The 27,021-nt window shown below is 40.6% G+C and overlaps 1 protein-coding gene across 2 annotated transcripts in view; it reads left to right on the top strand.

Moving 5' to 3' along the window:
• The first annotated feature begins 4,789 nt into the window (after positions 1–4,789).
• The window catches only part of LOC118820043 (noelin-like), a 48,235-nt gene continuing 26,003 nt past the window's right edge, over positions 4,790–27,021 (top strand). Inside the window, exon 1 of one of the 2 annotated variants that reach the window (XM_036588153.1) lies at positions 4,790–5,381. In XM_036588153.1, the coding sequence (XP_036444046.1) occupies positions 5,316–5,381 (66 nt within the window). In that variant the 5' untranslated portion in view covers positions 4,790–5,315. Of the gene's footprint in view, positions 5,382–24,384; positions 24,919–27,021 lie in introns of those variants that run through there. The other variant, XM_036588152.1, reaches the window with a different exon arrangement.

The following is a 27,021-nucleotide window of genomic DNA, read 5'->3' as shown; positions in this document are numbered from 1 at the left end:
AGTTTTTGCATGCAAGCTTTTCTGACATGCAAGCTTTCTGCTGTAGTGCTGCTCAGAGAAACTCAGTGCAGCGACACAAACAACCCATTTGTATCAGTGACTCGCCTTTCACAGCGATGACGTTGGGGTCAGCCACACACGAGATGTCTTTAGTTTGGTTCTATTTAGAACCATGAGTTCTAAATAGAACCATTTTCATGCTTAATTGATTCTTAATCGATTCTTAATTAATTGAGAATATGTTGTATATGGCTCTGCATAGCACCAAATGGTTCTGCTATTGTTACAAGATTCACACAAGATAGAACACATTCTCCATCAATCTAAAGAGCTATTGCACCATGCAAGGAAGTATGAAATGGTTCTATATAGAACTCATGGTTCTAAACAGAACCATTCTCTTTCCTTAAGAGTCCTTGAAGAACCTAAGAGTGTACTTCACAGGAATGAATCTATTTTTTTAATTTCATGGATCAAAGCAACGAGCACTGTAAGAAAGTTCTTATAAGCAGAATATCTACATTCTTAAAAAGGATGGTTCTTTAAGGGTTCTTTAGTGAGGAGATTTGTTCTATTTAGAACCATGAGTTCTATTTAGAACCATTTCATGCTTAAATGGTTCTTTGCATGGTGAACTTGTTTTTCAGATTGATGGATGTAAGTGATTTTATATAGAACCTTTTTGAAAATGGTTCTATATAACAACAAAAAGGGTTCTTCTACTTTTACAAGCTTAACATCATAACGTTTTGTGCTATATGGAACCATTTCACCCCGCGAAGAATTTAAGTTTATTCGTTTAAGCACAAAATGGTTTTATATGCATGCTTGAAAAAGATGGTTCTTCAAGGGTTCTTTAGTAAAAGGAATAGTTCTGTTTAGAACCATGAGTCTTATAAAGACCCAGCTCATGCTTAATGGAGAAATGGTTCTTCAGATTGATGGAGAATATGTTGAGTGGGTTATACCCAGAACCTTTTGGAAAATGGTTCTTTATAGCGCCAAAAAGGATCCGTCAATCTGAAGAACCATTTTTTTACCATGCAAAAACCAATACAGCATGCAAATGGTTTTATATAGAACTCATAGTTCTAAATAGAACAATAAAGAACCCTTGAAGAACCATATTTTTAAGAGGTTAGATGGAACTGAACAAAGGGAGAGTCACATTACCCTCCACAGCTTGCAAAGCCAAATAACTGAAGAGGGTTAATGGGGCTGTGATGATGGTCAGTTTCAGCATCATGGACAGCGGCTGCTGCTGAAGCTGCTCTGTATATAATGGGAGGAAAAACTGGGCCGAATGTCTCGTGTTGTATGAAACATTCAGTCACTCTAATGTTGCACTAAAACATTCCTAAAAGCCAAAGGCTGTTGGAAAAGATTTCTAGGCCAGCAGATTGACTTCTCTTCACTTTAGTAATTGGCGCTAAGTTAATCCACCGTGGAGCTGACATGGTTTTCCTGCTAAAAATATTCTTATAGGCTGATCTGGACTACTTCACGCTTTGGATTCATGTACGTACACATGCACTACACTCCTATACACCGCTCCAAAGTTTGGAATCACTGTTTTCAATAATATAAAACTAATTTTGCTGCAGATGCAGTTTCCAGTAAAAAGTACAAGCTAAACGTTTCATCAGGAAAAGAGCAGAAAACACAGATGAGGCAGAAAATGACACCACAGCCTTGACAACTAAATATGATATCAGCTGTTTTAGTGTTTTGTGTCACTATTTTCCTTTACTACAGCTTCTATTCTTTTCAGGAGACTCACTTTCAGGGTTTTGTCTTTAACTCAAATGAGGAAAGAGGGTTTCGTCTTTAACTCAAATGAAGAAACAGGTTTTGTCTTTAATTCAAATGAAGAAAGAGGGTTTCATCTTTAACTCAAATGAAGAAAGAGGGTTTCGTCTTTAACTCAAATGAAGAAAGAGGGTTTCGTCTTTAACTCAAATGAAGAAAGAGGGTTTTATTTTTAGCTCAAATGAAGAAAGAGGATTTCATCTTTAACTCAAATGAAGAAAGAGGGTTTCATCTTTAACTCAGATGAAGAAAGAGGGTTTTATATTTAGCTCAAATGAAGAAAGAGGGTTTCATCTTTAACTCAAATGAAGAAAGAGGGTTTCATCTTTAACTCAAATGAAGAAAGAGGGTTTTATTTTTAGCTCAAATGAAGAAAGAGGGTTTTATATTTAGCTCAAATGAAGAAAGAGGGTTTCATCTTTAACTCAAATGAAGAAAGAGGGTTTCATCTTTAACTCAAATGAGGAAAGAGGCTTCTGTTTTTAATTCAAATGAAGAGGGTTTTGTCTTTAACGCAGATGAATAAGAAAGAGGATTTTGTCTTTAACTCAAATGAAGAAACAGGGTTTCATCTTAAGCTCAAATGAGGAAAGATGGTTTTATTTTTAGCTCAAATGAAGAAAGAGGATTTCATCTTTAACTCAAATGAAGAAAGAGGGTTTCATCTTTAACTCAAATGAAGAAAGAGGGTTTTTATATTTAGCTCAAATGAAGAAAGAGGGTTTCATCTTTAACTCAAATGAAGAAAGAGGGTTTTATATTTAGCTCAAATGAAGAAAGAGGGTTTCATCTTTAACTCAAATGAAGAAAGAGGGTTTTATATTTAGCTCAAATGAAGAAAGAGGGTTTCATCTTTAACTCAAATGAAGAAAGAGGGTTTCATCTTTAACTCAAATGAAGAAAGAGGGTTTTATATTTAGCTCAAATGAAGAAAGAGGGTTTCATCTTTAACTCAAATGAAGAAAGAGGGTTTTATTTTTAGCTCAAATGAAGAAAGAGGATTTCATCTTTAACTCAGATGAATAAAAAGGGTGTAGTCTAACTCGAATGAAGAAACAGGGTTTCATCTTAAGCTCAAATGAGAAAAGATGGTTTGGTGTTCAACTCAAATGAAAAAGGAATGTTTCATCTTTAATTTAAATGAAGAAACAGGGTTTTGTCTTTAACTCAGGTGAAGAAAGAGGATTTTGTCTTTAACTCAAATGAAGAAACAGGTTTCATCTTTAACTCAAATGAGGAAAGAGGCTTCTGTTTTTAATCCAAATGAAGAGGGTTTTGTCTTTAACGCAGATGAATAAGAAAGAGGATTTTGTCTTTAACTCAAATGAAGAAACAGGTTTCATCTTAAGCTCAAATGAGGAAAGAGGATTTTGTCTTTAACTCAAATGAAAAAAGAGGCTTCTGTTTTTAATTCAATTGAAGAAACAGGGTTTCATCTTTAACTCAAATGAAGAAAGAGATCAAGATTTTGAAAATGCTTGAAAAAAATCAACAAAAGAAGAACGGCTAAACAGGGAAGACAGCAGTCTTCGTGCTTGGGAGTTAAAGGTGGGTTATGAAGACCTCCTCTGCCGTCATGCTGCTAATAAAATGGAAGCTTATGCTGCAGTTACGACTGTAATCTCATGTTCTATTACTACTCTACACCGTTTTTGAGTTTTCCCTCATAAATCAATAGTACAACAAACCCTCTTTTGTCACGTTCTCTCGACCACTGAAAGATAAAGGTATAACCTGAAAGTGAAGGTGAAGTAGAAGGTCTGCTATGAATGTTAAGGACCCTCTCCAGCATCTTTTAGTCTGAGTAAAGCACAAACTACAACCAGAATATCTGTATTTTTCCACAACGGAAGGTTTCAGCCAGTTCAGTACAGATATGCAGTGATGTTTATACGTATGTTGCTGCTTGCTAGTGGGATATCAACATGTTGGTGCATTTTAATGTTGACAGGTTCTGTTAAGGGAAACGAGGTGCATGAATTTTTCAGGGAGCCCAAAATTCCTACCAGCTCTTCTGGTTGCAGGTTTGGAAGGATTTTCATCATCAGTTCTGTACACTTAATATGATGGTTCTTCAAGGGTTCTTCAGTAAAGGGAGTGGCTCTATGTAGAACCATGAGTTCTATATAGAACAATTTGCATGCTTAAATGGTTCTTTGCATAGTAAAATGCTTCAGATTGAGGGAGAATGTATTGTATATGGTTCTATAGCACCACAAAGGTTCTTCTATTGTTATGATGTTAAGCTTTAATCAATAGAAGAAGCCTTTTTGGTGCTATATAGAACCATATACAACACATCATCCCTCAATCTGAAGAACCATTTTACCATGCAAATGGTTCTATATAGAGCTCTTCCCTTTAATAAAGAACCTTTGAAGACCCATCTTTTTTAAGAGTGTACTTCCGTTTTATTTTATTATATTTGTCGTCATGGAAACTGAAACGCCTCATGCAGCTGAATGTTAACCCAAATTCAACTGGATTGTTTTGACTCGTTTGGAGGCCCAAGGGCTCGATCTCTCTCCCTCTCTCGCCCTCTCTCTCACTCTTTCTCTCTCTCTCTCTCTCCCTCTCTCTCTCTTTCTCTCTCTCTCTCTATTTTTTCTGTCTCTTTCCTCTTTTTCTTTCTCTCTCTCTACTTTTCTTTCTACTATCTTGTCTCTGTATCTCTCTTTCCCTCTTTCTCTTTTTTTTCTTTCTCACTCTGACTTTTCTTTCTGTCTCTCTTTGTCTCTCTCTCTCTCTCTTTTCCCTTTTTCTCACTCTCTCTCCCGTCTTTCTCTTTCTTTTTCTCTCTCCCTTCTTTCCCACTGTTTTCTCTTTCTATCTGTCTCTCTCTTCTCTCTTTCTTTCTCTTCTCTCTCTTTTCTCTTTCTAGTCTCTCTCTCTCTCTCTCTCTCTCTCTCTCTCTGTCTGTCTCTTGCTCTCTCTCTCTCTTTCCTCTTTCTGTCTCTCTCTCTCTCCCTCTCCCCCCCCCACCATTCCCGATTTGCCCTACTTGAATTTCCCACGCGCTCTGGGTGTCACATCCGGTTTCAGACCGCCTCGCAGCTCCTCTCTCGCGCTCCCGTTTCCCTGCTCTTAACCAAAACGGTGAGCCAAACTTGCGCGCGGTACCGGTAGCTCCCCCTCCACCACCACCACCACCCGCGTTTCGTTTCTGAAACTGATGCTGAGCGGAGAGCGCGAGAGCCGGTAGTGGAGCGCGAGACACACATACAGAACCAGCCGAAGCACCGGGAGCGCGAGATGAGCTAAAATAATGCCCGGAGAGGACCGCGCGAGACCCGTTTCGCCGCTTACCCCGTCATTCCGCTGCTGAAAGAGAGAAAAAGAGAAAGAGAGAGAGAGAAAAAGAGAGAGAGGAAGAAGAAGAAGAAGAAGAAGAAGAAAGGAGAAGAAGAAGGAGGAGGAAGAGGAGGAAGAGGAGAAGAGCACGCGAGCCACAGCGGTCGAGGCGGGAGGAGAGGCGCGAGAGCGGAGCTGAATGTGAGAGGCGCGAGATGCAGCCCGCGAGCAAGCTGCCGACGCTCATCCTGCTCGTGCTCATGGGCACGGAACTCACGCAAGTAGGTCCATCGCCATCTTATCACCCGACAACACAACCAACCCAAACCCCCTTCACCACGCCGACGCTAAACCGACGTTAAACCGACGTTAGCCTCTCAAGCTCTAAGAAACCGTAGGCTCGCGCTCATGGCGACCTAACTTACACAGTAGTTTGGCAGCAGTTACTGAGGAATCTGTGCACAAACAAGACTTAAGATTAGCCTGGAAAATAAGCCTGGAGTTAATGTGACGTTAAGCCGACGCGAAACCGACGTTAACCCGATTGTTAGGAGGAATTACAAGCAGATTCCAGGCTTTGCTCATAGAAATCTGTACAGGATCTGTCTGGTGTTTGGTGCCCCGCGTTCCCCATCCAGTGGGGTGTGTGTGGGAGGGTGGGCTCAGGGGAAGAACAAAATCCCCCAAATATTACAGAACTAGAGAACTTGTACCAACCGGGTGTTAGTTATTGCACATCCAAGGACAGATTTGGCTTTATTTTTTTGGCCCCAATCAAAGGCGTTTAATTCAACCCTCTTAATGATCTTTGAGGTCAGTTTGACCTCATTCAGTGTTTAAACTCTCAAGATTTATGATTGACATCTTTTTTGCTTAATGATGTCTGCTAATTTTATAGGAACAACCAGGAAAACATAACATTAACATGATGATACTGATATAGTTTTCAATGTCCTGTACGCAGTTTGTACACATTGGTGTTCTTTGGGGTCAATTTGCTGATTTAGTTGTATAAAACATGAGAAATATCCTTTTACACACATCAGTTTAGGTTGTTTTGGATGATATTGAGGTCAACATAACATGCGATTTTAGAGTTTTGCCTCTACTTTAGGGCCCTAAGCTAACATAACCACACCTGTAGTAGCACGAGGGCCACTGATAGGTCACTCCATTCAGGGAAGGGCACATAACTCCCAAAAGAACTTTGATAGAGGCTTAAATAGCCTGGGTCAAACTGACCCTGAGGACAATATACACAATATAATACAAATATAATACAATATTCACCTTGCTAGCTCTTCTGACTGCAACCATCCTGGTTTGGGCTTCAGAAAAAGCCTTGATTATGTCCTCCATGTTGGTCAGTCGACATTTCTGGCCAAAATGCCGTTTTGTAAGAAAGTATGGTGACGTTAGTTTCACCTCTTCAGACTTTTAATTGCTGCTGTTGCGAGGAAATTGGTGAAACTTCCTGTGATCATGGTCTTCAACGGTCCCTGCTTAAGTAGCTCAAGTATTCTCAAAAAATAAAAGTTAGTTTAATAGTTTATTCGGCCGACCACTTGCGGCCAGCAGGGGGCTCCATGCATTGCCGAGGTTTTGTAGGATGGTAAAGACCGCCCACTGTGTGTCAGCCCCTCTTGGTTGTAGCTGAAGAGCCAAAACAAGTTTGGTGTCTGAAGTTTGCTTCCTTAGTTTCAAGCTAAAGCTATGAGGCTAATGTAGCTAACAAGCAATGAAAGCTGATTGGCACCGATTTAGTTTAGTTTTGCTTCAAATCTGTTAAGTAATATCAAATCGACTTGATGTGTTTTCTGGTACTGTTTGTTTTCCAGGATGGCGATTAAGCCTACATGCTTAAAAAAGATGGTTCTTCAAGGGTTTTTAATAAAGGAAATGGTTCCAGTTAGAACCATGGGTTCTCCATAGAACCATTTCATGCTTAAATGGTCCTTTGCATGGTGAAATGCTTTTTCAGATTGATGGAGAACGTGTTTCATATGGACCTATATAGAACCTTTCTGAAAATGGTTCTATATAACACCAAAAAGGGTTCTTCTATTGTCACAATGTCAAGCTTGTAACAGTAGCAGAACCCTTTTTGGTGCTATATAGAACCATTTCACAATGCAAAGAATCATTTAACCATGAAATGATTCTGTAAACACTCTTAACAAAGACGGCTCTTCAATGGTTCTTTTCTAAAGGAAATGGAACCATTTCATGCTTAAATGGTTCTTTGCATGGTGAAAGTGTTCTTCAGATTGATGGAGAGTGTGTTGTGTATGGTCCCATATAGAACCCTTTTGTAAATGCACCGAAAAAGGTTCTTCTTTTGTTTTGATGTCAAGCTTGTAACAATAGCAGAACCCTTTTTGGTGCTATATAGAACCATTTCACCATGCAAAGAATCATTTAAGCATGGAATAGTTATATACACTCTTAAAAAGGTGGTTTTTCACGGGTTCTTTAGTAAAATATATGGTTCTATTTCGACCTTGGATTCTACATTGGACCATTTCATGCTTAAACAGTTCTCTGCATGGTAAAATGGTTCTTTAGACTGATGTTGTGAAATGGTTCTGAAATGGTTCTATATAGCATCATAAAAGGATTTTCTATAGTGACAATGTCAAGGTTGTAACAACAGAAGAACCCTTTTTGGTGTTATATAGAACCACATACAACACAATACATGGTAAGTTTGTCTTCAATGCAGACTTTAAAAAAAGGTGCCAAAAGGTTCCTTTAGCAATGCAATAAAGGATCCACTTTTGGTTCCTTAGAAGACCTTGTTCTGAAAATGAGATGTAGTAGTGTGAAGAACCTTTTAATATTTAAAGAACCTCCACATAATGTAACATGAATAACGTGTGTCTCCTTTACAGAAATGGTTCTTTAGATGGAGAATGTGTTGTATATGGTTCTGTATAGCAACAACACATTCACCCTTTTTGGTGCTATATAGACCCATTTTCTGAACCACGTACAACATTAATCTGAAGAACCATTTCACCATGCAAAGAACCATTTAAGCATGGAATGGTTTTATATAGAACTCATAGTTCTAAGTAGGACCATCTTTATTAAAGAACCCTTGAAGAACCATCTTTTTAAAGTGTGTAGTCCTAGACTGCACAGTGTTTTGAATGGAGACGCTTCTTTGAAAGGAAATGTAGTATCAGGATTAGGCCTCAGGAAACTGACCCGATGCGACAAATGACTGGACAAATGGTCATCAGACTAGATGACGACTGCTGTTTTCAGCAGTGCAACATACTGTTTGTCCATGTTTGTCAGTGGCAGTGTGTCAGTGTCAGAGGCCAACAAGGAAGTGCGCTTTAAAAGTGGAGTTGGCTCAGTGGTGGCAGGGGCAGAACGTTACACGGCTCTTTGCGGATCCACTACAGAGGGCTCCTTCATCCATGGTGGACCAACAGTGGAGGAATTTCTGGCTTACTGTTTGGTCATGCGGACTGATAAGGCTGACAAGCAAATCCTTCTCTAACGCTGAGCGAGTGTGTGGCATTTCCAGTCGGGTCCTCGTGATATAAAATGCATGAAAGCATTAGATATAAACACTGCAAAACAATTCTGATTGCGGGTCTCTGAGAAGATGAGATAGAAAATGTCAGCCGTAAGTGAAACGAGGAGAACAATGTCACCTTCAGCTTATACAGACGTGATTTTGCAGAGAACTGGAGGGGAAGATCAGAGGCACATTACAATAGACATGCACTCACACACACACACACACACACACACACACACACGTTTGTTTTTGTAACTTCAGGACGTAGCATCATACATATATCAGAAGAAAACCGTTTTTGACATAATTTGAAAATACCTGTTGTCCTTTACATTGTGTGTAAATTTCATGATGAATGGACCAAAAGAAACGGCCCAAAATGACTTGGAAAAAATTCTGGTTCCATTGACTTACATTAAAAGTAAGGTATGTATTTTCCTTCGCATGTAAAGTCACCATTTTGGAGGTTTTCTTCTGACAACAGCAATAAATACACCAATCAGGCGTAACATTCTGACCACCTCCTTGTTTCTACGCTCATTGTCCATTTTATCAGCTCCACTTACTATATAGGTGCACTTTGTAGTTCTACAGTTACAGACTGTAGTCCATCTGTTTCTCTGCATACTTTGTTAGCCCCCTTTTACCCTGTTCTTCAGTGGTCAGGACCCCCATGGACCCTCACAGAGCAGGTACTATTTGGGTGGTGGATCATTCTCAGCACTGCAGTAACACTGACGTGGTGGTGGTGTGTTAGTGTGTGTTGTGCTGGTCTGAGTGGATCAGACACAGCAGTGCTGCTGGAGTTTTTAAACACCTCAGTGTCACTGCTGGACTGAGAATAGTCCACCAACCAAAAATATCCAGCCAACAGTGTTCTGTGGGCAACGTCCTGTGACCACTGATGAAGTACTAGAGGATGACCAACACAAACTGTGCAGCAGCAGATGAGCTATCGTCTCTGACTTTACATCTACAAGGTGGACTGACAAGGTAGGAGTGTCTAATAGAGTGGACAGAGAGTGGACACAGTGTTTAAAAACTCCCGGAGTGTTTTTGTGCTGAGGCGATCCCAGAAGGTGTCCTTGTTGGTGTTGTTATTCTCGTGAACCGTTCAGGGTGCCAGTGTTTTAATACTGAAATCACTGTTCGGGTATTTGCTACACTTCATCATGATCAAGATGATATTTCTCAGTAAACAGTGTTTCTCGTATATTCTACTTCGCTAGTTGCCTGAACGCGAAGGTTGGATGTGACTGAGGAGGCAGAGACAGCGGCGCTATTCTGCTAACTAGGCTAACTACTCCAGCAGGTCCAGAAACAGTGTAAATATATTTCTCAGACAGAATAACATGTTGGCACATCGTCCACTGAGGAGAAAAGAGCTTGTGTAGAGGACAAATCCACAGCCAACACTGTACCAAAGCATTAGCTCATTAGCTCAGCTGAAGAGGCAGCTTCTGTTACTCATCCAGCACAAAACCCTCTGATTTCCTTCAGCTATTACTGAAAAATAAACCATGCTTTCACATTTGAACCTCCAGTGCTAGAGGCTAAACGTGAGCCTACAGAACTACGCTAATTTCAGGCTATTTTGGTTGATTTTTTTGTGATGTGCACTTGGTCTGATACCACAAAACATTCCACCTTAAATGAGCAACTGAGACCCATTTTCAGGTGACTATACATGACAGTATGACCATGGCAACGTTTATGTCGCTGCGTGTTGGGCTCTTTTCAAGGCTAGCAGCATTAAGACAGCTAGATTAGCTAGCTAGTTAGTGAGCTACCATGAAACGGCCCGAATTACTGCTTTTCATGGCAACAGAATAATAAATTTTCATGATAATGAAGCTCCAACATATATAGTCATTATACACTTTTAAATTTATAATCAATACTTAAAAGTAGAGAAAAAGGGAGATGTAAACAAAGCTATTCAGAGTGGTTTGGTGTGAAATGGTTGGTGGTGGTGAGAAGAACCAGGGGTCGCCATGACTATAACACAAATCCATACTATCCAAAACTGGAGATGCACTGATACCAATACCTGATCCCTTAGTATCAGCTGATACCAAGTACTGATACAGATACTAACTCTATGTAACCTAACTCACCTATAAGTCCTGATATTTATACAATTACATTTTCACAATATTATATTTTGGTAAAATCTGTGTTCTGTGTCACAAATAAAACACACTCAGCTAGGCTAGATGACATTTACTTATTAGATTATGTTTATTAGATGTTACAGAAAACTTATTTTTGTTTATTTAATGTATATATTTACTATTTACTATTATAGAATTAGTAATAAAAAGCATATTTAACAGCTTAAGTAAATCTAAAATATATTTACAGTGTAAAACAGTTAAAAACAGAGTGAACATTTTCCCAAGTCGTTTGTCTCAGATGTGCGTTCAGTAAACATCAGCGTCATTCACGCTGTCAGTATCAGTGACTAGCAGTGTTTTTTCTGGCTTGGTTGAAGAGATGGGCCGCAAGACCCCACTGCTGAGTGATACAGCTGACCGACGGGGGCGCACTACAGGCGGGGCTAGTGGACGCACAGGCCCAGCTAGTGGGCTGCTGTGCTGAAGGACTATTTGAGGCTAAAGGCTATCATTACGCCAAGAGTCTGGCAGTTCCTTCGGCTCTCTCAGTAACATTAACTCAGACTGTAAGTGACCACACAGGGGCAGATGAGTGACAGGTAAGCGTGTTCTCAGTTAGCGTGTTCTTAACACCAAAAACTGCCGTTCTCATCACCGATACTGCATTTAAGTGGCAGTATCGGTGCTGATACCAATACAGTATCAGTATCAGTGCAACACAGTTCAAACAATCACACGTCACATTAGCGACGCCCTCAGCACTTTGGCAGAGTCTGATTTCGTAGGCGGCTGCTAAACGGAGCGTTTGGTACGTAACCGAATGAGAAAGAGACTCGTTGTTTTCCGAGGAGCCTGAAAAAGTGAATCTGTACAGTGAAATATGAACATATCGTGACTCATTATTGGACTGGGGTTCTTGTTCAGCACCAGAAGACTGAACGTCTTTATCGAGCCGTTTCATCAGAGAGTCTCTCTTTCATGCTGTTGTTTCATCTCTGAGGTGGAAGACTGTCTTTCTTATTATTATGGGATTGTTTTGTCATGGGGGTGGAACTAGCTGTCTCCATGGAGAACGGCTTATAATTACTGAAGCTTAATAACAGTGCTCTATTTTCAGTCGAGGGTGTACTGTGGAAATGTGCATAGTACAATAGTACTGCTTTAGAGAGAGGCAGCATGTAGCACACGCCTAAAAAGATGGTTCTTCAAGGGTTCTTTAGTGAAGGGAATGGTTCTGTTTGGAACGATCAGTTCTATATGGAACCATTTCTTGCTTAAATAGCTCTTTGCATGGTGAAATGGTTCTTTGGATTGATGGAGAATGTGGGTTCTTCATATATTTTAGAATGTGGGTTCTTCTATTTTTTCGATGTTGTGCTCGTAACAATAGCAGAACCCTTTTTGGTGCTAAAGAGAACCATTTCAAAAAGGTCTTTACTGAAGAACCCTCGAGGAACCATCCTTTTTAAGTGTGAAGCTTGATGTTGTAACAATAGAAGAACTCTTTTTGGTCCTATATAGAACCATTTTCAGACAGGTTCTATATGGAACCATATACAACACATTGTCCACCAATCTGAAGAACCATTACAACATGCAAAAAGAACCATTTAAGCATGAAATGGTTCTATACAGAACTCATGGTTCTAAATAGGACCATTTACTTTCTTAAGGAACCTTTAAAGAACCAATTTTTAAAGTATGAAGCCTGACGTTGTAACAGTAGAAGAACTGTTTTTGGTTGTATATAGAACCATTTTAAAAAAGGTTCCATATAGAACCACTGATCTGAAGAACCATTTTAACATGCAAAGAACCTTTTAAGCATAAAATGGTTTTGCATTGAACTCATGGTTCTAAATAAAACCATTTTCTTTTCTAAAGAACCCCTGAGGAACCATCTTTTTTTCAAGAATGTAGCGGTGGGTAAAAAGGTGATATTTTATTGTTATCATAATACATTTTATTAAGATTAGTAGTCAGATTTTCTGTACGACGCCGGTTTAGGGCCACTGTTAATAAAAATAAAAATGGTGGACTTCAAGAATAAAGTCGTAATATTTCGAGAAAAAAGTCAATATTTTGAGAATAAAGTCGTACGACTTTTAGTACGACTTTTTTCTCGAAATATTACTTTTTTCTCGAAATATTACGACTTTATTCTCAAAATAATACAACTTTTTTCTCGAAATATTCTGACTTTTTTCTCAAAGTCTACTATTTTTATTTTTATTAACAGTGACCCTAAACCGCCGTCGTATTTTTGAGCATATCGTGGATATTGTCAGTACTTAAAGAGCACTAACCAACTTAAAATAGCACATAATTAGTCCTGTTATTTGGATTTAGTGCCATGCAGTACATAAAATGATAAACAAAAATCATCAAAATGTCACAATATGTATCGAGGAAATGTCTTTACATATCATCATATGATATTTTTGCCATATCACCCACACCTAGCGCATACCTCAACTACATTAGTGTATAAGTCATGTCCATTTCTAGCTATAAGCAGTATTAGGAATCACCCCCCAAGCCAAAAGGGGCCGCCATATTTTTTGTCAATAGGGAGGATATATGCAAATGAATTGGGTGTGACATCACAATAATAATGAATTCACAACAGGCTGTTCTTGCTGCTCAGTTCCCATACATGGATTGTATGGACTGAGAAGTGAGCAATAAATTTTAAAACATTAATGTTTACATTCTACATCAAATACTGTCATTACAAAAAAAACAAAACACAAACAAACAAAAAACAGGCATATTTTTTTCTGTGATATAAGCCCTGTAAGTGTTAGATATTTTGCTGTTTTTCTTGATTTGGCCAAAAACTGAAGCTGACACTTTTTCAGCTGGAAGTTTTTGACGGCCAATATTTTGGTTTATCCCTATTTTTTTATTTCTTTCACTTTTTTTATTTCATGTATTTCATGTATACATGCACCAGTCCTGTTATGTAAAGTGGCACAAGGCGCAGAACCTGTGTGTGTGTGTGTGTGTGTGTGCCAGGTTTATGCCACATTGTGGAACCTTTCTTCCTTGTGGGGACCACAAGCTGGTCCTCCCAACGTAAATCTTTACATTTAAGGTGAAGATGTTTTAAGGTTAGGGTAGGGTTAGGGTTAAGGTTAGGGTTAGGGTTGGGCTAGTAGTAGTTATGGTTAACGTTTGGATAAGTCTCCAGGTAATGAATGGAAGTCTATGCAACGTCCCCCACAATTCACAGAAACAAACGTGTGTGTGTGTATGTGTGTTTCACCTGATGCCCAGTCATCCTTACACTAACACCCCCCAATTCCTCTGTGGGGGAAACTTTAAAGAAGAAATGAGTGCAATTCCACTCTGCCAGAGAGAGAGAGAGAGAGAGAGAGAGAGAGAGAGAGAGAGAGAGAGAGTGAATGAGGAGTGAAGGGCAGTGTTAACAGGAGAGAGAAAAAGAGATTAAGACTGAGAACTGTGCGAACGAAAGAGGGAGAACAGACGGACAGACAGTTAAAGGGAGAAATAACAATAGAGGAGAGAGAGGGAGAGAGAGAGAGAGAGAGAGAGAGAGAGAGAGAGACAGACAGACAGACAGACAGACAGACAGACAGAGAGAGAGAGAGAGAGAGAGAGGCTCAGAACTCTCCATCTGAAAGGCCTCTAAAGCAGCACGCAAAGAAAGAAATCCTAAGACTTCCTAAGGAGAGGAAACTGTTTTAATTGGACTTCACCCAAAAACAACTTCACCCGACAAACTTCCAGCGACCTTCAAGGAATAGTTCACCAAATAATGAAATTTGCACAATACTACAAATCTAGTCCATCAGCTGAGACATGTTTGGTGCTTCTTTAGTTTTAGCGCTGGAGCTAGCAGGCTAATGAAGCTAACGAGTGCCCCACCAGTTAGCACTGCGCACACTGCAGGCCTGTGCTGGGATTCACACTGCAGTTTTTCAGAATGCGGCTTCTGGCTGTGCGTCTCCCTGTTGCTAAGCGACAATTGTATTGTATCAGTAAATCAGCTGGGTTAGCTGTCTGAGAGTGTGACACTCTCTGGAGGGCTTAACATCTCTTCAGGTCCACAAGGCAGCGTCCATCAGCACACTCGGTGGATGTGATCATAACACTCTGTTCCCAGCACAATGAGTGTTTAGAGTGTTTGTGCAGGTAGGTGTGTGTATATGGAGCATTTTACTGCAGCTTAGAATGTTAGATCAGATTTTAGGACTGGAAATATTTGCTTTATAGATATTACTTTACTAACGTATAAGATCTAAGTTAACATTAGACGCCGTCAGAGGGGAACCCTCAGGGCCTTGTAGGATTTCAGAGAAGGCCTATTGATTTCTTGGAGCTAAATAATGTATGTCTATAAGATTTAGTCCATCTTTATTCAGTAATCATACTTGTATTTAAACTCTACAAGAATTAAAACACTATTCTTAAATATAAGATGGGAACAAAAAGGTAAAATCCTTCACACACTGTGCAGAAAACTGGCCAATCAGAACTTGTTTTTCCCTGTGGTGTCTAGGTAAATATATCTAAGTGAGCTCTCCTATTGGTTAAGCCTTCAGGAGCTGCATTAGACCTAACCATTAGATTAACCATCAGCATAATTAGGACGTGACATAGGAATCAACCAATCATGCTTTGACTTCCAATGAATGTGTGAAAAAATGGGCACACTAGTTCTTATAGTTCTAGATACGTCACGATCAGGTAAAACATGGAATGTCTTCTAGAAGGTAAGCTGTTAGCTTAGCGCTAAAACGTCTAGAATGCTTGCAGAAATTAGCATTATCGTAGACCTGTGGACATGTTTTGACCGACGTTTACGTTAAAGGCCTAGCTGTAATAGTCACGGTTCGCCACTGCATGCTTTGACAGCATAAGCTTGTCATAGATGTAACAATAACAAGTAAACAAGCAAGATGCATTTTTATATTAATGGAAAATAATTTTGTATGGGGGAGGTCAATTTTAGATATTTTACTATGGCAACACTTAATAAATGTTCGTAAGTGGTGCATGTGAACAATAGATTTGGTTAAACAGTACAAATTGGAAACTTACATGGAGACTCACAAGCTACATCCAGAACTTGCTTTTGCAGAAATATCTAAGCTTTAACTATAATAATAATAATAACTATAAAACTTTTATTGACTTTTACAGACTAGGGCTGGATATTCGCTTGTTGGGTATATATATATACCCCTATATATGTATATCCAAATCCCAAAATTCAAATTTCATCATGAATGGACTAAAAGAAACGGCCCAAAATGACTTTGAAAAAAGGTGGGTTCCATTGACTTACATTAAAAGTAAAGTATGTTTTTTCCTTCTCCGGTAAAGTTACCATTTTGGAGATATGAGGTTTTGCTCCGACAACAGTGATACATATATACCAGACTTTTTTCAAAGTCAATTTGGCTGTTTCTTTTGGTCCATTCCTCATGAAATTTAAATGTAAAGGGCAACAGGTACTTTCAAATTATGCCAAAAATTGAAAAATGACGAAAATGGAGATACAAGGTTTTGTTCCGACAACAGCGAATATATACCTATATATATATATATATATATATATATATATATAATACACACATACACTTTTTATTGGCTAAATTTAAGCTATGAATAAAGGTGAACTGCAAAACAGCCTGTCCAGTGCTAACAGCTAAAAACACAGCCTCTGCTCTACTCCAGAAAACACACCACTCCACCTGCATTCAGACCCTTCAACATAAAAGTACGAATGGCCCCAAAACAGCCCAACATAAACATTTTCTCTGTTTAAAAAGCTGAACAGCTTATGTGTTGTGGCAACGGCACAATATATTTTGTCAGCACACTGTCAAACTTATTATACACAAACGTATAGACTTATTTGTCAGCAAGTTGTCAAACTTATTTACACTTTTTACCTGCACTGTTTAAATGTGGAAATATGTACCATCTCAGCTCAGGCGCCCTGAATCTCACTCGCTTACAGCAGTGAATGTCACGCTAATGAAGTGCTATACAGCAAGCATTCCCAGCGTGGCCGTCGTACTGGACCCTTACTAGGGGCGCGATGTGTACCCTTGTACCTTGAGTTAGACCACCTCTGTGAAGTCCCTGGTTAACTTGTGCATGCACTATGCTGTTACCCCCTAGACTGCCACTTAAACGAGGTTTGCGGGCCTGGTAGACTGAGCGAAGCCGCGAGGAAAGCAGCAAGCTTGGAGATTCAGATTTTACAGCAGATAAGGCCGGATACAGATTTTCTGAATGACTTTCTCAGCTTCTCCCAACCTCCCTCCTATTTTGCGAAGCTTCGAGTGTTCACTGTTGATTACTGCTGAAGCCCCGAAGCCCAGAAAATGGTATTTGGGACAGCCCTATTACAGACACAATCTTTGTTGACCATTAAAACATTACAAATGATTATTCGACTTGGAGGGGTTAGCAATAAAACATCTCAGTATACATTTACAATACGATATTTCATGCCACTGCAGGTCCCGTATCACGATGTTTCGTGCTTCTCCACTGCAGTTTACTCCATGACAACATCTTTCTTTTTCTTTAATGTTGCTTATGCTCTGCCTGCAGTCTTGAAGTCAGCTTGCCCCAGTTCCCAGCACCGCATCCCGCTTCATCCTGCGCTTATTTTATTTGTGTCTATAAGTATGATTTTAAAAAGAAGTCTCTATCTCAGTGCGGAGTACCTGGCCAAAAAAAAAGAGGATAAACCCAAAACGAACAAATGCACAAACTTTGCTATTGTGTCATGTTCCAGGAGGCTCTTCTCTGATTCCGTAGTGTTTGTATATGTACTGTTGTGCGCAAATGTTTTTCTATGCATGTTGATATCATATTGTACACTGATTTATTAGACCATTTTACCTTGGATTGTAAAACTTGCAAAACTACATACACTTACATGTATCTGTGTCAACCTGCATGCACTTAAACACACCTCTGCACATCTGCCTGCCCCTAAGCCCCTAAACACACCTGCATGCATCCACAAACAACTGCATGCACCTACTAACCTCTGTTTACACACACACACACACACAGCACACACACACACACCTAATTGCATCTAAACACATCTGATGCACGTAAACACACCTGCATGCAACTACACACACCTGAACGCAGGTGGACCTGCATGCACCTGTGCACATCTGTACGTACTTCCACACACCTGCAGGCATCCATATAGACCTGCACATTCTGTATGCGCTTATACCTGACCTGCACATACCTACATGCATGTTTACCCAGCTGCATGGAAGTACACCTACCTGTGCACACCTACATGCAACTACATGCAACTCCTGCGCACACTTATATGCGCTTATACATCACTTCATGCAGCCACACACACCTGCGCACACCTACATGCACCTACACAGATTTACAGACATCACCATACAAATACACACCTTTATGCAACACCTGCTTGCGCCTACACACACTTGCATGCATGCAAACATCTGCATACACCATATAAACCAACACACACTTGCATGTACCCATACAGATCTGCACACACATGCATGTTTCTCTTTTTCATGCAACACCTGCTTGTACCTGTATACACCCCCACACACCTGGATGCACCAACACACTCCACACATGCCTGTATGCACTTATACACACACACACACACACACACACACAACTAATTGCATCTAAACACAACCTGATGCACATAAACACGCCTGTATGTACTTCCACACACCTGCATGCATCCATATAGACCTGCACATACCTGCATGCCCCCACATGCACGTTTACACAGCTGCATGCTACTAAACTCACCTGTGCACACCAACACGCAACTACATGCAACTCCTGCGCTCACTTAATATGCACCTATACACCACTTCATGCAGCCACACACACCTGTGTACACCTACATGCACCTACACAGATTTACAGGCATCACCATACACACCTTTACGCAAGACCTGCTTATGCCTATGCGCACTTGCATACATGCAAACATCTGCATACACCATATAAACTAACACAAACTTGCATGCACCCATACAGATCTGCACACACCTGCATGCATCACACGCATGCACCTACGCAACTGTTCGCACACCTGCTATCTAGAAGACCTTGGCTTTTCTGTATCAAACTTCTAAAGCTCCTGTTCCTTTAACGCCCATAGGGATACTTTATGTGTACCAAAAGCTCAAACACATTTTACTCCCTTTCCATCTGCAGACCGCAGTGTCCTGATATTATTACAAGGCTGCGGCAGGAACAGCACCATCACATGAATAATTAAACACAATAAAACCGCTAAATTAAATTAAAGGATGACCACAATGGAGTTTGCTTTTTTTTTTGTTTTTCTTTTACAGCCGACTTGGCTGCACTAATAAGCATTCCAATAACGAACCAAATTGCTTGGCAGCGTCATACATCTACATCGCCATCGCAGATGCCAAAGCGCACAGAGCCTGAACATGAATAAGTAAACATAATCCGGTCCCGAATTAAATTAAAGTTTGATACCAGTCGGAGAGCTTCCAATTCTGCTTTTCTTTCATTGCGGGAGTAGGGGGATTACTGCGGCTTTAGACAGTAGCGATATAAACGGCACCTAATGGCGGCGCCGCTGTTCTTGCTTGTCAGGCATTGATTGTGCTGTAAAAGTATATTGTGTAGCCATGTCATAAAAAGCGCATTAAGACAGGATTGGAGGAGATGCTTCAGAGTTGGTCTCGGTTGCTCTGCCTCCCTTCTCCGCACTGTGGACCTGCACTCTGATATCACAAGGCCAAACAGAGCTGCTGTAGCCCAAAGTGATTTGTGCTGACAGTGACCTTCTCCTTTCATCTTTCCATGTCTCCTTCACGCCGTCTCCTTTTGCTCTCTCCTCCAACGTGACGTGAGGAGCCTGTGTGTTTGACCCCCTTCGCTCCCCTATTTCTCTGCCTTTTTCAGTTCAGTGGTGCATTATCAGCATGGATGTAACAACATACACTACTGCCATATTAACAATAGACATAGATATAGTTATAGATTACAATAGAACAGCAGCTTCAGGGAATGTTTACGTCAACCATCGGAATGGGGAAAAAATTTGATCTCAGTGATTTTGACTGTGTTGGTGCCGGACGGGCTGGTTTGAGTATTTCTATAACTGCTAATCTTCTGGGATTTTCACACACAACAGTCTCTAAAGTTTACACAGAATGCCATGATAAAGAAAAACATCCAGTGAGTAGATGGAAACGCATTGTTGAAGAGAGATGTCAGCGGAGAATGGCCAGACTGGTTCAACCTGACAGAAAGGCTACGTTAACTCAGATAACCACTCTGTACAATTGTGGTGAGCAGAAAAGTATCTCAGAATGCACAACATGTCGAACCTTGAGGTGGATGGGCTACAACAGCAGAAGACCACGTCTGTCAGCCAAGAACAGAAAGCTGAGGCTGCAGTGGGCACAAACTGGACAGTCCAAGACTGGAAAAAACGTAGCCTGGTCTGATGAATCTTGATTTCTACTGAGGCTCACAGATGGTAGGGTCAGAATTTGGCACCAACAGCATGAATCATGAATCAATAGAACCAACCTGCCTTGTGTGAACAGTCCAGCCTTGTGGAGGTGGTGTAATGGTGTGGGGAATGTTTTCTTGGCACACTTTGGGCCTGTTAGTACCAATCAATCATCGATTGAATGCCACAGATGTGCATCCCTTCATGGCCATGGTTTACTATATTCTAATGCAGTGAATCCAACAGAACACCTTTGGGATGTGGTAGAACAGGAGTTTTGCAGCATGAAAGGGAACCTGAAAAATCTGCAGGAATTGCATGATGCAGTCAGCATCTTGTGGAGTTCATGCCATGAAAAATTAAGGCTGTTTGAAGAGCAAAGACCTTAATCTAATTCTAATAAAGTGCTCCATGATTTATTTTATTAAAACTAATGTTTGAGCATTGTAAAACAATCATAACACTGGTGAAACTTTACCAAATGTTTCAGTAGTGACTGTTTTGGTGGTGACAATTTTAGCTCATTTTGAGCAGAACTCAGAAATGCAGCTAGTACATGACCAACAAACACAGCTTTGAGCAGCTGTTCACACAGAAAATCATCATATTTTAATTAAAACACAAAAAGTCACTGCAGAAAATACGACAATACTCAATGTTCCACACTGATTTACAGACTTTGGGACACATTTACTTCAAAACACTGGGATCTAACTGCTCACCATGTGGCCATGAGGGACAGGGATGCAGCCTCACTTCCTGCTCTAAAATGCAGGGGCGTGGCTAAAACAAGGCTCCACCTACAGTCTAAAAATCTTTGTGTTTCGGTAGTGATTTGAAAACATGAGACAGTTTCACGCTACTCTTCTCTATCAGTCTATCTGTCTGTCTGTCTGTCTATCTATCTATCTATCTATCTATCTACCTATCTATCTATCTATCTATCTATTTAAAATGTATTAACAATAACAAGTAGGTATAATAATAAAAATAATAACAACAATAATAATAATAATAATAAATAATATATGTGCTGATAGGCATCTCTGTCTCTGTCTGTATTTATCTGTCTGTCTCTCTCTCTCTCTCTCCCTCTCTCTCTCTCTGCCTCTTTGTCTCTCTATCACTGCATTTAAATTCTCCTCTGTTCTAAATCTGAAGGTCTCTCTGTAACCCAACTTCAACTTTTCACTTCAGGTCAGACTGGAGAAATGCAACACACACACACACACACACACACACACGCACACCTTTGTCTTGCTATACTTGTGAGGACTTCCCTATGATCTCAATCGACTTTTGTTTCACTGTAGCCAAGTCATACTACACCTAAATCTGAACCCAATCTTAACCTCAGTATCCAATGGGCAATGCTTCTGCCCTTTTTGTTTGCAAAAAATAATAATAATAACAATTTAATGTGGTGAATACAACACATGCTCTAGTGAGGACTAGCAAATTGTCATGTTAGAGTATTACTGGGAGGGCATGGACCTCACAAGTATAACAAGACAAGCACATACACACACACACACACACACATACACACACACATACACACATGTGGCTGTCACATACAAAACCACATGACCAAGAACACATAATCAACCCCCCCTTCATATCAACATATCTAGTAAAAGAGGAGGTACACAGCCAAATATAATCCCAGAATCCCGGTAACACTGACACCCCAATCGGCGCCAGACTGGGAAATCACCAGCAGCCTCCTGTGTGTGAACATAATACATGATACATCACCGCGAAATATAGACAACGATTCTAGAGAGAAACATCATATATGATTTTAAATAAAGGGCAATTCCACCAATTTTTCCAAATTTCTCCACAAGTCAATTGTTAAGATGTACAAAGTTAATCCAGAGTTGTTTGGAGTTCAATACTCCGTACTACAGATACCAGAATTGTTCACAGTGGTGGTGACAGGAATCAGACGTCCACCTCTAAAAGCTCCCTCATATTGTATGAAATGGTTATGAATTCATTGCCTGATGACTGAGTTTTTCATATAGTTTAAAGTTTTGAGATAAACTTTTGAGTGACAATTTACATTTTAAAATCCATTAATAGGTGGAGAGACACTTCAGGTGTTATAAGGCAAAGTAGTCCCCAGTAAAACCTTTAGTTTCTAGATTTACCATTAGTGAGACATATAACATTCCATAGAAAAATTTAGAAGACACGTGTAGGTTCACTGGTGCTTTTGGATAGTAAATAAAATGTCTATATTTGTGTTGTAGACATGGCGACCCCTGGTTCCTATCACCACCACCTTAACTGTGTAACTATGCTGAAATTTTGAAAATTTGGTGGAGCTCCCCTTTCATTCAGATTTTAACCTGAATAAAGCGTTTTAAATACACCAGCACACTAACAGAGCTGTGTGATATGGGAGTAAATTCAAAGCTCTGCTTTTTTAAGCGTGATCACGTGGCACTGTCGCTCTGTTCATTCACAGCGATGGTGAGAGAACAAAAAGCGTCTTAATTGAGCTGTAATTTAATTAGTCACTTTTCCAACAGCTGAACATGAACCTGAGTGCTGAGGCGGTGCGACGTAGTGACGTGTGCGGCCAGCAGAGGGCGCGCGAGTCCTTCTCCCGCATCTCTCCGGGACTTTAGTCCCTTTAACTTCCGCTCATTTTTTATCTCCACCAACAGGAGCCCCGAGCTGAATCGCACGCGCCCAGATTTACTATTGATCAGCTGTGTGAAGATTTTCTCTGCTGTGGAACGATGTGGTTCTGTTTAGAGTTCTATATGGAACCATTTGCATGTTTAAATGGTTCTCTGGTTCTTCAGATTGATGGAGAATGTGTTGGATTTCTATTCGCCAGCTGCTTGTTCGAATTTTTCCGTTCCACCTTAAAAGGTCATTTAAGGTGGAACGGAAAATTCGAACCAGAAGCTGACTTCAGCTTCGTTTCGACATAGAACCTTTTTGAAAATGGTTCTGTATGGCCCCAAAAGGGCTCTTTTTTAAAAAGATGGGTTCTGCAGTAAAGTTAATGGTTCTATGTAGAGCCATGGTGAAATGGTTCTTCAGATTGACGGAGAATGTGTTGCATGTGGTTCTATATAGACGCTTTTTGGAAAGGGTTCAGTATAGCAGATAGCTTCGTTTCAATATAGAACCTTTTTGAAAAGGGTTCTGTACAGCACCACAAAGGGTTCTTTTATAAAAGATGGGTTCTATAGTAAAGGGAGTGGTTCTGTGTATAACCAAGGTGAAACAGTTCTTCACATTGGTGGAGAATGTGTAGCATATGGTTCTTTATAGAAGCTTTTTGAAAATGGTTCTATGTAGCACCAAAAAGGGTTCTGCTATTGTGGCAATATCAAGCTAGCATAGCAGAACCCATTTTGGTGCTATATAGAACCGTATGCAACTCATTCTCCATCAATCGGAAGAACCATTCCACCAGGCGAAGAACCATTTAAGCATGCAGATGGTTCTGTACAGAACTCATGTTTCTGAATAGAACACTAGAGAACCCTTGAAGAACCCTTTTTAAGAGTGTAGAGTTTACATCGCCTGCTTTGTAAAACCTCGTTTGTTCTAACAAATAAATAGTAATAATAATAATAATAATAATAATAATAATAATAATATTAATAATAATAATAATGAAGACATTTTCTGTTATCTGTTTTGCCCTGCCCCCTTACGGAGAACATCCAGATGAGCGCGTGCACTGTGAGGGAAAAAAGGAAAACAAACAAACAAACAAACGCATTATATTTCTTCATGCACAAATACATAACTAGAGAAACAACAAAGGAGGACAGAAGGAGCGCGCGCGTGAGAAGGGCGTGTCTGTGACATCACTGCGGCTCGTGCGCGTCATTCATTCGTTCATTCACACCGACGTGCCGCGCGCTGCGGGAATCTGAGCGGCTGTGGTCAAACTCCTGCTGACCGCGAGGAGAGCGCGTGGCGCGTGACCTTAGCCGAAGCGTCCGTTCTACTACTTACTGCCCTCACGAGCGCACGCGGCGGTTTAAAGGGCGGGTTGGGGGGGTTTGGGGAGGGGGGGTGTGTGTAGTGACGTCACCACACCTTCCTCCTCCTCCTTCTCCAAAAGCGAGGTGTAGGGGCGAAGCGCGCGCAGTTGAGTCGAGTGGAGTTGCGAACCACTGGAACGGAGCGCGAGAGGAGCGCAGAGACACGCTCGCTGTACGAGACTCTTTCTGTTCCGCGCGCGCCACCCGAGCGGCTCAGTTTTCCGCACGCGCTCCAGAAGAAGAAGAAGAAGAAGAGGAGAGGAGAGCAGATGATGACCGGCACGCCGCCGCCGTCCTCGCGGGCGGCCAGGGAGCGTCTCCGCGTGTTGGTGCACGGGGCCTCTCCCCGCGTCTCCTGCTCTGAAGATCCAGCAGCTGTGAGTGAAGCAGAAGCGCGCGAGCTGAAAGGCAGCAGCAGCTAAAGCGGTAGTGTTTAGGGGCGCGTGCGCTGAATGAGCGCGGCCGCGGGCTGAGCGCGCGGAGATGTCGGTGCCGCTGCTGAAGATCGGCGTGGTGCTCAGCACGATGGCCATGATCACCAACTGGATGTCCCAGACGCTGCCCGCGCTCGTGGGGCTTAACAGCACGAGGCTGAGCGCCGCGCAAGGCGGACACCAGGACCGGAGCACCGGAGTAAGAGCACAGAGCGCACCCTCACTGACCACTGCGCTTACTTACCTATTTGTCTGTCTGTCTGTCCATCATTTACTCAGACGTAACTAGTTCTGAAGGCAGTGAAAATGGTTCTATATAGTTCTAATTGTCTATAATGGTTCTGATATCTTTTAACAGTAGCAGAACCCTTTTTGGTGCTATACAGAACCATATACAACACATTCTCCATCAATCTGAAAACCATTTCACCATGCAAAGAACCATTTAAGCTCAAAAGTGTTCTAGATAAAACTCGTGGATCTAAATAGAGCCATTGCCTTTATGAAAGAACCTTTGAAGAAGCAACGTTTTAAAGTGTGTAGATGTTGTAGATGGTTCTAGCACCAAAAAGGGTTCCACTAAAGTCAAAAAACCTTTTTTATATATTTAATAGCAATGATCAAATTAAAACACACACACACACACACATACATACATATACATATATATATATATATATATATATATATATATATATATATATATATATTAGTTATATATTAAATATATATATTTATTTTTTTCTTATTTTTTATTTAGATTCCAAGAAAAAATTAAATTTTCTTTTAATTTTTATTTTATGATGATAATAATACTAATACTACTGAAAATAAGAAGATACTAATACTAATAGATAACACTATTAAAAGTAATAAGAATTATTATTTAATAATAATACTTCTTTTTTTTTTTCAATAAATGGGGCATCTAGAGGCGACACAGTCTCCCTGTAAATCTCTTCTTCCTCTTTTCCTCTCTACTCTCGTGCTCGTGCCGCTCCAGTCCTGCTCTGTCTCTCTCTCTCTCTATTTCTCTCTCTCTCTCTCTCTCTCTCTCTCTCTCTCTCTCTCCCCTAATGCGAGAACTGTAATAGCTCTGCTTTAACACACTGATCATCTGCTGAACGTGTGGATAAAGAGAGAGAGAGAGAGAGAGAGAGAAGAGAAAGCGAGAGAGTGATGGGTGAGAGAAAGCGAGTGAAGGGCAGAGATGGGAGGGACAACAAAGGGAGAAAATCAGAGGGAGAGAGAAAGAATGTGTGCTAGAGTAAGAAGCATTTGACCAAGAGAGGAAGAAAAAAAATAATAGAGGCAGTTTTTAATTGATTTATTGTTCTATCATAAATAATGTGATTGACAGAACTGCAGCTCAGCTCGACACTATGGGTTTTTTAATGGGCGGTAACAGGGTGGGTCCAGAGGGGGGCGTCTAGCATAAGTTCTAGCAGTGATGCGGTGTCGGTATCGATGGTCTGACGTAGTGTGAGAAGATGGAGCTTTGCATAAACTTGTGTGGGCGCTTTGCCAGTGATTTTTGGATAAAAACATTTTTTTTTTGGGTGTCAAATCGCTTCTGCACAGCTGTATGTTTTTTGTTGTTGTGCAATGTGAGCATCTCAATGCCTCTAATACCTCCTTGTGGAGGTAATTTAGAGGATTTGCAGATCTCATTGCGGAACCTAAGACAGGGTTCTTCAGCTCATCTTTGTAGGGGAACTGTTTCATAAAGATACATACATAGTGTCCATCTACTCTTACTGCTGTGGCGATGTGGATGATAGAAACAGAGTAATAGCAGAGAAGTGGAACTACACCACTGATAAATGGATCAATAGGTTACGTTACAAAATGGTTACGCTACAACCAATTCCATTGCTACACTTCAATGATTTACCGTTGCTATGCTACAGCCATGTCTATAGCTATGTTATAGCAATTTCCATGGTAACGCTACAACATTCCCGTAGTTGCGCTACAGCCATTTCTCTAGCTATATTACAATCATTTCCACTGCTGCACTACAACCATTTCCATAGTAAAGCTACAACCTTGTTTTTAGCTACGTTACACCCATTTACATGGTAAAGCTACAACAGTCCCATAGTTAGGCTACAACCATTTCGATTGCGACACTCCTTGCGATTGCGACAAGTGTTTCCATGGTTACACTACAACCGTTTCTCTGGCTACATTACAACCACTTCCATAGTTACGCTACACCCATGTCTACATCAACGCTACAACCGGTTCTACAGATACAAACATTTCCATTGCTACACTACACCCATTTCCATAGTAACAC

The sequence above is a fragment of the Colossoma macropomum genome, unplaced genomic scaffold (genome assembly GCF_904425465.1).
Source record: "Colossoma macropomum unplaced genomic scaffold, Colossoma_macropomum, whole genome shotgun sequence".
NCBI lineage: Eukaryota > Metazoa > Chordata > Actinopteri > Characiformes > Serrasalmidae > Colossoma > Colossoma macropomum.
This window is presented reverse-complemented; position numbering and strand designations above follow the sequence as displayed.